Source organism: Antrostomus carolinensis, unplaced genomic scaffold (assembly GCF_000700745.2).
Source record: "Antrostomus carolinensis isolate BGI_N321 unplaced genomic scaffold, ASM70074v2 scaffold8917, whole genome shotgun sequence".
NCBI lineage: Eukaryota > Metazoa > Chordata > Aves > Caprimulgiformes > Caprimulgidae > Antrostomus > Antrostomus carolinensis.
The window spans coordinates 17,185-28,851 of record NW_010325297.1 but is presented as its reverse complement, the minus strand read 5'-3'; the positions used below and the strand labels follow the sequence as shown (position 1 = coordinate 28,851).

Below are 11,667 nucleotides of genomic sequence, written 5' to 3'. Positions count from 1 at the left end.
GGGGAGCCCGCAGCCGTTCACCGAGCTCCTCTCTGCTGGGGGCTGCTTGGCGTCGCTTGCGATGAGGATCCGTCTGGCGAGAAGATGGACGTGGGTCCGCAAAAGCTGCGTGTTTCTCGGCTTCTTGACTGTCGCTTACTTTGTGGCCGAACTGTCGGGGAGCCCGCAGCCGTTCACCGAGCTCCTCTCTGCTGGGGGCTGCTTGGCGTCGCTTGCGATGAGGATCCGTCTGGCGAGAAGATGGACGTGGGTCCGCAAAAGCTGCGTGTTTCTCGGCTTCTTGACTGTCGCTTACTTTGTGGCCGAACTGTCGGTTTCTTCCTTTGGTGCCTCCCTCTCCGGGGAGAGCATCACCAAAGGGAAATGGGAGAGGCGCTTTTCTGACAGAGGTTTTTTTTGTCCAGTTTATGACAAATCCCCACCTGATCCTTATGCCCCAGGAGAATGGGGTAAGCCCACTCGCCTGCAGCTGAGTCCTGAGGAAAAGAAACAGGAAGAAGAGCTGATTGAGAAGTACGCAATTAATATTTATTTGAGTGATAAAATCTCTCTCCACCGGCACATTGAAGATAATCGACTGAGTGGCTGTAAAACTAAATCTTACGACTACAGAAGACTGCCCACGACATCTGTTATAATAGCTTTTTATAATGAAGCTTGGTCAACGTTGCTGCGGACAATACATAGTGTTCTTGAAACATCACCTTCAGTGCTTCTAAAAGAAATTATACTGGTGGATGACTTGAGTGATAAAGTGTATTTGAAGACTGAACTTGAAAAATACATAAGCAGTCTGAAAAGAGTTCGTTTGATAAGAACCAACAAACGAGAAGGATTAGTTCGTGCACGCTTAATTGGCGCTACCTTTGCTACTGGTGATGTCCTCACATTTCTAGACTGTCACTGTGAATGTGTCTCTGGCTGGCTGGAACCACTGCTTGAGAGGATTGCTGAGAATGAGACTGTTATTGTTTGTCCTGTCATTGACACCATTGACTGGAAAACATTTGAATACTACATGCAAACAGCAGAGCCCATGATTGGGGGGTTTGACTGGCGCCTGACGTTCCAGTGGCACTCGGTGCCTAAGCATGAGCGTCTCAGGCGCAAATCTGACACCGACCCAATCAGATCCCCAACTATGGCTGGTGGCTTGTTTGCAGTCAGCAAGAAGTATTTTGAGTACCTGGGTACCTATGACACAGGAATGGATGTCTGGGGAGGGGAGAACTTAGAATTGTCATTTAGGGTTTGGCAGTGTGGGGGCATGTTGGAAATTCATCCGTGCTCCCACGTAGGCCACGTGTTTCCAAAGCGTGCGCCCTATGCTAGACCAAATTTCCTTCAGAACACGGCACGTGCTGCTGAGGTGTGGATGGATGAGTACAAAGAGCACTTTTACAACAGAAACCCTTCAGCAAGAAAAGAAAACTATGGAGATATTTCCGAAAGAAAGATACTAAGAGAGCGTTTGAAATGCAAGAGTTTTAACTGGTATTTAAAAAACATATTTGCGGAGTTGCATGTGCCAGAAGATCGTCCTGGCTGGCATGGTGCTATCCGCAGCGCAGGAATAACTTCGGAATGCCTTGACTATGTCTTACCAGAACATCATCCTACTGGGGCTCACCTTTCTCTCTTTGGATGTCATGGTCAGGGGGGCAATCAATTTTTTGAATACACATCAAATAAGGAGATTAGATTTAACTCTGTAACTGAGCTATGTGCTGAAGTCCCTGAGCATGAAGACTTCATTGGTATGAGGAACTGCCCAAAAGATGGATCTCCTATCCCAGAAATTATTATATGGCATTTCAAAGAAGATGGGACTATTTATCATCCTCATTCAGGAAAGTGCCTTACTGCTTATCGTACAACTGAGGGGCGTGCTGATGTGGAAATGAGAACTTGTAATGCTGCAGATAAAAATCAGATTTGGAAATTTGAGAAATAATCACTGGTGGTTGTATGAGTCAAATGGACTGTGATCTCCAAGGTTTTTACATGCATGAGCAGACAGCGATGTTTGATTGTATACCTTGCAATGTCTTCAGATGCATCTGTAGTGGTGTAGGAACTATATCTGCTGTGGTGAACTGTATAGAAAGCAAAAGTAAATACTGGCGTTTAGTTTCTAGAACTTTATGAATACAGATCTAATGCCTTTTATTTTTGTAAAATTTTGATCTGTTATTTTCTTACTTTGGTCTGTTTTGATTATGGTAAAAAAAAAAAAGACTTTTGAGTGGTCTGAGGAGGGATTTTTTTTTTTTTCTTTAAAAAAGTATACACATTATACCTGCAAGATAATGTCACGTGAAGTTAAATAATTTTTACTTACAGAAGTAAGAGTTAAGGTTTTTGCAGTGGAATTAACTGACCTATGTTGCAGATACATTATAACGTGTGTCTAACACCTGAAGTAATGCTACAGTAGCACGTGATTGAATTGAGATTGATGTGGAAAGTTGAATCTTAAGCTTTGTAGTATTCTGCAGTTTTCTGGGAATTTATATACTGTTAAGGGTTTCAGGGTGACAACTAGCAATATTACATTCAAGAAAAGGAAGATTTTTTTAGTAGATGGGCTTTGTCACTGTTTCGCAGTCTTGTGCCTATTCTGGAAAACTTACCTCATGAGGTTGAGTCAGGAGTTCTCGTGTGTTTAGAGAAGAGTGTGGTAGCAGTGGAACCAAGAACCTGCTGGTGGTACCAGAAATGGGAAGAAATAGGAGTGGCTGCAAGTAAGAATTCTGTTTAAAGATAGTGGAGAAGGAAAGAAAGCACAGAATTACATTAGTTACTACTGTTTCTTAGCTGTATATTTAGTATTTACATTGCCTTTGTGTAAGCTTTTCCATGTTAAGCAGGGCAGCCTAGGGACATACAGCGAATGTGACTATATCGTGTGTCTTTTTTTTTTTTAATCTGTCAGCAGGTTGGGGTTGACGCAGAGGAAAACTTGGGCTGCTTTATTTTGCATTATGTATTTTGGCAACAGCTGGCATGTATCAGCCCTAGGTAGAGTTTTGAAATAATGCAGCATACGCTGCCTCTTTCTAGTCACAGTGGTACCATGGGAGACCTCTGGTAAGGCTGGGAAGCTGGAATTCCTGGAGTGAAGAGAGTTGAAAAGGCAAAGGGCAGCTTGGAGGAAGCTGAGATTTGCTGGTTCACAGAACAACTTATTTAGAATGTTTTCTGTATCCTGTTATTCTGAGTTTTGAAGAACATTGATTCTCGAATCATGTCACTAATCTGTTCTGAGTGTGATTATAGATAGTAGACGTGATAGGTATATTGTGTACTTGAAAAAAAAACCTTTGTGTTAGTATCTGTGCTTTTAGATTCGTACAGTTTAAGTTGAATGCTTATCTTAATGTTTCAGGCATTCTAGCTTTTTTGATTACTTTAACTGAAGTGATAAATGTTCTTCAGTAACCACAGTGTAGTAATTCTTGACATGAGGCTGGTAGGTAGGAACTTGCGCTAGTGAGCAATAAGAATCTGGATACTCAAAGAATGTACTAGGTGTGCGTTTGCTGCTGGTGTTAGTAGGTAGAAGGGTTAAAAGGGAGCAAGTGAGACCTGAAATAAGTGAAGATTTGCCAGAAATGGAGCAAGAGTAAATTAAGATGTATTCTTGAATCTTAGTGGCTTTAAAGACTTGAGAGGTTTGGGTGGAAACAGGCTAAGATAAAAGGGGAATAGAAGAAGAAAATTGGGAGCTGAGGATGTATCATTGAATCATGGTAAAAATGCTTGCCACTGTGTGGCATGAGTTGTTTTAAGTCTTTAACTTATTTTTAGGAGGCTGCTTGCAATTTCCCCACCCCCCCCAAGCTGTTTTTTCTTTTTTTTTTCTTTTTTTTTCTTTTTTTTTTTCCTGAAAAAGGGAACTTCCTTACTGTATGAGAGACACATTCCTGAAAAATTCCATTCTGCTCTGCAGCAAGGAATTCTTTTGTGGACCTACAAGTTAGGAACCATTTATCAAATTTGAAAAGGCAGCCAGTCATTATGTACTGGGACAATAAATTATACAAAGTATGTGCTTTTGTGAAAAGCTTGCTCTAGACTGTTACATTCAATAGAAATGACAGGAAAAAGGCCTGGGTTCTCCTATGTGTCAGAGCATAAGTTGTATGCACAATGCATTTTTCCTCACATGAAAGTAATTAAATGATGTGAATATAGACTATGCAAATTTTATACTATTAACTTTTTTAGGACTTGGCAAGAACAACATTTCATTTGAAAAACTACCTTCATGTTAAAACTGACATTCAAAGTGTTCTTTGTCTGTTGAAGCAATAAGTCTAAGTGACCCTGCCTCTTCTTGTGTGAAAAATTATTTTTTTTCTGTATGTATCTGAACCTTTCCTCCTTCTCCCTGCCACCTCTCATTCTATTTTTGTGTATTTTTAAAAACTAAAAGGAAAAAAAAAGTAAATAACCTGACCCTAAAAATAAGTAAACAAATAAAATTTGTTCCCAATGGGAATAAAAAAGGTTGAGGGCAGGGAGGGGCTAGGGAAGAAGAGGGGAAGCGAGAAGAAAAACCCTTACCATTTCGAGTTCCACTAGTTTTGAACTGAGTTGCAGCAATTCTACAGAAATACTCCAATCCAGTTTTTTTTTTTTTTTCAGGGTGTACAGATTTCTGGAAAATCTGAAACCCTGCAAGACTTTCTATGTTGTTAGCCTTTGAAGATTTGGGGAACACTTGTATATATTTTAAACTACTGATTTTAAGTGACTTAAAAAAATTGAATGTAAACTTAACACTGAATAAATGTGGGAGGGCTTTGGGGTTTCTTTTTAAAAAATAAAATCCAGAATGATGATTAAATGTTGACTAGCGTGCTGACTCTTTTAAATTCTCTTCCACTTTTGTAAGTACATACAGTATGCAATAAAAACTGACATGAACTTGTACTTGTGGGAGTTATTTAAAGTTCCTCATAATTTATCTACTGTGCTTAGAATTCCAGATTGGTTCCCTTGACAGAGGTTCAATTAATAATTGTTTTCTTCCAAGTAGGAAATCTTGCAAATCACTGTTAAATGTGTTTGTATAGTGACATACATTGCACCTTATCACACTGAGATTTGTAAGGTTCCTGTAAAGTGTGTGGGTTTTGTGGTGGTGTTTGAATATTTACACACATATCATGTGGACAGCCCTGTATTCCACCTGACCTATAATTCTTGCTCTGAGTGAGTTAATTACTTTGGAGATATTTCAGAATTTGGGGGGGAAAAGAAGGTGACCAAGGGGTATACTAGCTGTTAAAGCCTGGCTGAGCGTGTCTCTTCTTTTGCACAACTTGTAGTCACTACTGGGTATTCTGGGAAATGGAAATGTAATGTAATTCTATATTCTGCCAATTTGTGTCTTCATATATATGTATGTATATATGAAAAGGTAAACAATTAATATTCACAACTTGTAAATTGAACTTGGTTTCATCACATATACCAAAAAAAAAATTTTTGTGGCATATGGGAAGCCCAGATATCTGTTTAGAGAACTGCAGCAAAGCATAAGGCCAAGTCTTTATTCTTTGGTGTTCAGTTCCATTATGACTCATCACCAGAAAAGCAAATTACCTAGAGATGTGTCAGCTATACTTGTATACTTGGGCGTGTACAGAAGGCACTGACATTAAAAAAAAAAAAGAAAAAAAAAAGACACGATGTTATAAACTGGGCTAAGTTGCATATTGGAGTCAGCACTGTGTGAATTTTCAGCTTGCTTCTTTCTAGTTATATTTTGCAGTTGATCAAATATTTTCATTATTACAGTAGGGGCAAATTCTGTCTTTCACCTCTAAACACGGTTCTGGTTATGTCATGTTTTCTCTGAGGAGGATGTGCAACAGACTTGCTTTGTGGTACAGCCTGTCCTGAAAAAATTCTTCTGCACCTTCTCTGTTCCTTTTGTTTCAGTGCCAATATTTTGAATTAGCCCTGGAGATCTGTTGTGGACAATTTACTGGTGGCCTGGTAATTGAAAGTGAGACTGTAGGGTGCTGGCATACTTAGCAAGTGCTGACGGAGCACATCAGCTGGGTCTGGTCTGCATTGCTTTAGGACTTTATGTGTAATCTGTCCTGGAAGGTTCTCACTCCCCTCCTTTTGTCCATGTCCTTCAGTGCATGGACAGCGTGAACTTGAGGGGAGAAAAATGCATAAAGGATTAAGAAGCAATTCTCAGGATAGTGTGCTTGAGTAAATTGGGGAAGCATTGTAAAATAGGCAAAATATCTTAAAATGGAATAAAAAGAGAAATAGAGAAGTTCAGTTGATAATAGCAATAGTACATTTTTCATGTATAAAACTGTTTTTAAGATTAGTATTGATAATGGAAATAATTTCTGGCAGCATTGTTACCCTCTAGACTTTTGTATTTAGTGCCTGTGATTAGCTAAGGTGAAATGTTTACTGTTAGGGCAAAAAGCTTAGGTGTTGTCCATATGTACCAAAATGGATTTCAGCCTGCTTGAGTAGGGAATGGCTTGTCTTGGCTAAGGCTTGTTAACTGTAGAGGGACCTGCTTTCCTTGGGAGGATAAGGGCCACAAAGTTGAATATAGATTCAGAGTTTTGGCTTGTCTGGGTTTATGTCTCTCCCATGCTGTTCAGATATAGGGTCACATCAGCCTGTGTGTCTTAAGAAAATTATTCTGCAAGAGGTCTGTCAGTTACTTACCCTTTCCTGTGCAGGTCCTGAACTTCCCCCCATCACCCCCTGAGGTGGTATCAGCACCTGGAACTGCAGCATTAGAGACAATAGCCTTTGAGTGTCATGGTAATGAGCAGATGGCTTCAAGAGAGAAACCTACCTAAGGATGGGGTGAGGATGCTGTGTGAACATAGGCAACAGAGAGTCTAGAGGAAGAACAAGGAAGGTGCTTGTGGATGTCCCAGGGAAAGGAGAACTTTAGGTCACTGCTTCTGTCTCATTAACCTTCAGATAACCCATCTATGAGAGAGAAACCAGACTTTGAATTTATTGTACTGTCATCTTTTAAAATATTTCCTTCCATTTTTAGAACTGAAGGCAAAGAGGGCTGGTATTACATGGCCTTTGTGCAGTTCATAAGGTACCAAGAATACTTGGTAGTTCATGCATTATTTGTTTCAGAAACTATCGATCTTATCTGTTCCACATTTCCAACCTCACACCTTCAAATTCTATTTTAGCTTATGTTTAACTTTTTCTTTTCTGTTTTATGCTGATCTAGGTCACATTTTTCTGAATCAAAGGGAAAAAAGAAATAATTCAGGTACAATTAGAAAAAGCTTGCTGTAAAATCACAGAATGATAGGATTGGAAGGGACCTCTGGAGATCATCTAGTCCAACCCTCTTGCTAAAGCAGGTTCATGTAGAGCAGGTTCCACAGGATCATGTCCAAGTAGGTTTTTAATATCTCCAGAGAAGGAGACTCCACAACCTCTCTGGGCAGCCTGTTCCAGTGCTCTGGCATCCTCACAATAAATAAGATTTTTCTCTTCTTCAGATGGAACTTCCCATGTTCCAGTTTGTGCTTGTTGCAACTTGTCCTATAATGCTGAGCACCACTGAAAAGAGTCTGTCCCCATCCTCTTGACACCTTCCCTTTAGGTATTTATAATAATTGATAAGATCACCTCTCAGTCTTCTCTTCTGCAGGCTAAACAGACCCAGCTCTCTCAGCTTTCCTTGTACGAGAGATGCTCCAGTTCCCTCATCATCTTTGTAGCCCTCTGCTGGACTCTCTCCAGTAGTTCTTTGTCTTTCTTGAACTGGGGATCCCAGAACTGGACACAATACTCCAGATGTGGCCTCACCAGGGCACCGTAGAGAGGGAGGATAACTTCCCTCAACCTCCTGGCCACACTCTTCTTAATGTACCCCAGCATACCGTTGGCCTTCTTGGCCACAAGGGCACATTGCTGGCAAATGGTCAACTTGTCCAGCAGTACTCCCAGGTCCTTCTCTGCAGGGCTGCTTTCCAGCAGGCCAACCCCCAACCTGTACTGGTGCCTGGGGTTATTCCTCCCCAGGTGCAGGACCCTTCACTTTCCTTTGTTGAACCTCATCAGCTTCCTTTCTGTCCAGCTCTCCAGCCTATCCAGATCTCGCTGAATGGCAGCACAGCCTTCCAGTGTATCAGCCATTCCTCCCAGTTTTGTATCACCAGCAAACTTGCTGAGGGTATGCTCTGTCCCTTCATCCAAGCCACTGATGAATATATTGAACAGGACTGGACTCAGTATTGACCCCTGGGGTCAATAAGCTATAGCCTTACAACTAGACTCTGTGCCGCTGATCACAACCCTCTGAGCTCTGAATAGAATTCCAAAAAGTTGGAGAGGGAAAATATCCTGTAATTCTGTGTCAAATTTAGAACTATTGATATGGACATAGGTATAGTCTGGTCACACATCTTTTACCAGAAGCTAGTCTTTTGGGAGTAAAAATAACACCTCTGTGTCAGATCCCTAAAGAGAGTTTAATACCTAATATTTTGTTTGAGACTTGCCTTGGCACACATGCTAATAAAGAAACTCCATTGCTTTGTGCTATACTGGTGCCTGAAAGAGGATGAGAAGAGCCATCCTTTTCAATGTCCTCTTCAGTTTCCAGGAGGTCACTGTTCTTCTTCCTCCCTTTCTGTACTAGGGGTAGGAATTTTATAACTGAAGGGTGGGAGTGTGAATCCCCTGTTTTTATTTGTGTCCTGCATGCTAGCACTTAGCAGAGATGAAGATAATAGGAGTGTAGGAATATCACACTTGTCAGTTTAATTCAACTGCTGTTGCTTTTGTTGCTTATAGTTTCCTGAAAATGATCAAGCTCTAGTAAAAGCTATGTCTGCCTTCTCAAATGTAGATAATATGGTCCACCTGTAAAGTGACTGCAAAAAAACCCAACTTCATGCTCTTTCTGTTATCAGACCAACAACTTCACATTGTGTTTTGAACTACACAAATGGTAGTATTAAAAATTGGTGTTTAAACAGGATTACAGAGTTGTCATATTTGGATATTCACTTTAGTGTAGATATCTCAAGTGTTAGAAATATCCTGAGTTTAAGTTGACTTGTCTTTTCAGAGTTAAACTGTTGATACTTGAAACAAATTCCATCTTGGAGATCAAAGTGAAATCACTGGAGAATTTGTCTCCTGTTCTTATGTTAAGGGAGAAGCTGCTGCCGAGAACCGGAGTCCCTTCACAGCAGGCAACTCCAGTGTGAGCTGATGGGTGCCCCTCAACTCCTCACTCACATGCTCACGCTTGAGCACTTCTTCCTTCAGACTTGACCCTAGGTTTCCAGATGCAGAGTCTCAGGCATCAAATCTTATTAAAAAAAAAAAAAAAAAAAAAAAAAGCTCAAGCTGGGTGCCTTCAGAGAGGGACTCCAGACAAATAAATCCCTGGACATTTATGCCTTTGCAGTCTGAGCACCTGCTCGTTATGTGCCTTTCATGCACCTTCTGGTCTAATAGTGATTTCTGTTCTGGGGTATTCTGACATGTTATTGGATTCTTTCTCTGTCTCCAGGCAGAACGTTAACTGTTTTTGTCAAGTCGTGGCTTCTGTACCCTCCTTATCTTCTGGTCTGTGCTTCTTGTGTACTTGCTCACTGGCAGAGTAAAGGAGACTGAAAAGTCCTGGACTTCGGATAAACACTACTTAGAAACAACTAAAACATCAGTGTGTTGTCAACATTATTTTCATACTAAATCCAAACACAGCACTGTACAAGCTACTAAGAAGAAAATTAACTCTGTCCCAGCCAAAATGTGGGATATCTAGGTGAAAGCTCACAGCTTGCAGCCTAAGGCTTCAGCAAATCTAGCTACTCATGTTAAGCAAGTTAGTTACTAATGCTAAGCAAGGCCATTAATCCTAACAATTCTTACCAGTTAGTATTTGGTAATGCCAAATCTGGATTTGTACTTAATGACATGTGCATGATGTTTGGCTTTGGATTTTTTGCTTTATATCTTTGAAGTATTGGTTAGCCAGTTTGCTTAATATGCGGGAGAGCTACCTGTTAAAAATTGTCCTTTACTCCTCCCAGTCTTCTGATGTCCTTGCAAAAGCCTGGTGTAGGCATTGCTGGCTGCCAGGCTTCTGCTTGGGTCAGGTATCCATTAAAACTCAATAACTGTTCCCTCCCTCTAATACCCAACAAGTTCACTGTTGAATCCAAATCCATAGTCATTAGCTCTGATTTTTCTAATAGCAGTGAGCAGACTCAAAGTTTCTTTTATTTCTTGCCAGCTACCTCCTCTTTGGATAGGTTTCTTATGGTGTGGAAGCTGAAGACACAATGCAGAGCTTACAAGTTTGTAGGCCATGTGGAAGCAGTGACCAGTGTACAGTTCTCGCCAGATGGGCAGCTCTTTGCTTCAGCTTCTCAAGATCGTACTGTCAGACTATGGATTCCTTGCATGTGAGTATAACTGGGCAATGCTGGCTATGTGTTTCAGTAATGTGCAATGTGAATGTCGCAGTCTTTACCCAAGAAAAGTTTCCCTTTCCTTCCCACATCCCTGGACTTTGACAGAAGCAGAGATTGGGGAGCACAAGCAAAACAGTTCTTTACTGTTTACTTTGTTATTTACTGAATATTCTGTAGTTTCAAAAGAAAAACATAGCAATTCAAGGTCGTAATTTCATGTGTGTAGGACTACACTTGATAGTATTTCTCTGACTTTAGGTGTAATTCTTTCAAAAAGGATTGCATGGCTGCACTTCATTTTGTGGAGACGAGTGACGAGGGGAATAAAAATAGCATTTTTGGGGGGAAAAAGAAAAGAAGAAAAAATTGAATTGACTTGCCTTTTGACTGTTCTCAAGTAGTAGTGATTATGAGCTATTCATAATGACCTTAGAAAGACTAGTATTACTTTCACTTTTAAGCATTTTGTAGGTTACTGTATCAAAAAATATAATAAATATAGTTTCAAATTCTGTATGGATGCTAATGCTACTAGTTAATTACACTATTCTCTAACTTTGGTCATATTAAATACAGTTACTTTAAAGTCTGTTATTCTGATAATTAATATTCAAATAAGGCAAAAAATATTGGCAACACTAAGATTTAGCCTGTATATGTTACTTTTGTGTGGTTGGGTTTTTTGGGGTTTTTTTTTGTTTCTTCTTCTTCCCCCGACTCCCAGTCATGGAGAATCATCGATACTGAAGGGTCATACAGCACCTGTTCGTAGCGTGGGCTTCTCCTGTGATGGCCGCTTTCTAGTTTCAGCGTCCAATGATAAATCAATAAAAATATGGAGCGTTCACCATCAGCGCTTTTTGTTTTCCCTATGCCAACACACTCATTGGGTTCGCTGTGCCAAGTAAGTGCTGTTTTTATTCTCTTTGTAAAGAAGCAGAACTCCTAACAAAAGGTTTTTATTTCCCAGGGCAGAACTAAGAGGAAAAAAAAATACCTGTGAATGATAAATGATGATCTATCACTAATAATGAAATTTGAATAAATCAATTTTGTGCACGCACATTTTATGTATCCCAGTTGAAGTCTGAAAGCTTGCTCTGTGTTAATATGTGTACTTATTTAATCCATTGATGGATATTAATTCTTTTACTTTAAAGGACAAATAAGGTCTTCTGTATTTATTTTTAGTCAGCATACTGTCTTT

The 11,667-nt window shown here is 40.1% G+C and overlaps 2 protein-coding genes across 2 annotated transcripts in view; both read left to right on the top strand.

Moving 5' to 3' along the window:
• The first annotated feature begins 217 nt into the window (after positions 1-217).
• On the top strand, positions 218-1,954 carry GALNT4 (polypeptide N-acetylgalactosaminyltransferase 4). Its single transcript, XM_010171155.1, has one exon. The coding sequence runs from the start codon at positions 218-220 to the stop codon at positions 1,952-1,954; it is 1,737 nt and encodes a 578-aa protein (XP_010169457.1).
• An 8,330-nt stretch (positions 1,955-10,284) lies between these two features.
• The window catches only part of POC1B (POC1 centriolar protein B), a gene marked incomplete at its 3' end in the record, with an annotated part of 16,101 nt that continues 14,718 nt past the window's right edge, over positions 10,285-11,667 (top strand). Inside the window, exons 1-2 of the mRNA XM_010171156.1 lie at positions 10,285-10,451; positions 11,185-11,364. Of these exons, the coding sequence (XP_010169458.1) occupies positions 10,306-10,451; positions 11,185-11,364 (326 nt within the window). The remainder of the gene's footprint in view (positions 10,452-11,184; positions 11,365-11,667) is intronic.

What these genes read in the sequence shown, in the direction of transcription:
- GALNT4 (XM_010171155.1), top strand. Translation starts at nt 218, where the DNA reads ATGAGGATCCGTCTGGCGAGAAGATGGACGTGGGTCCGCAAAAGCTGC.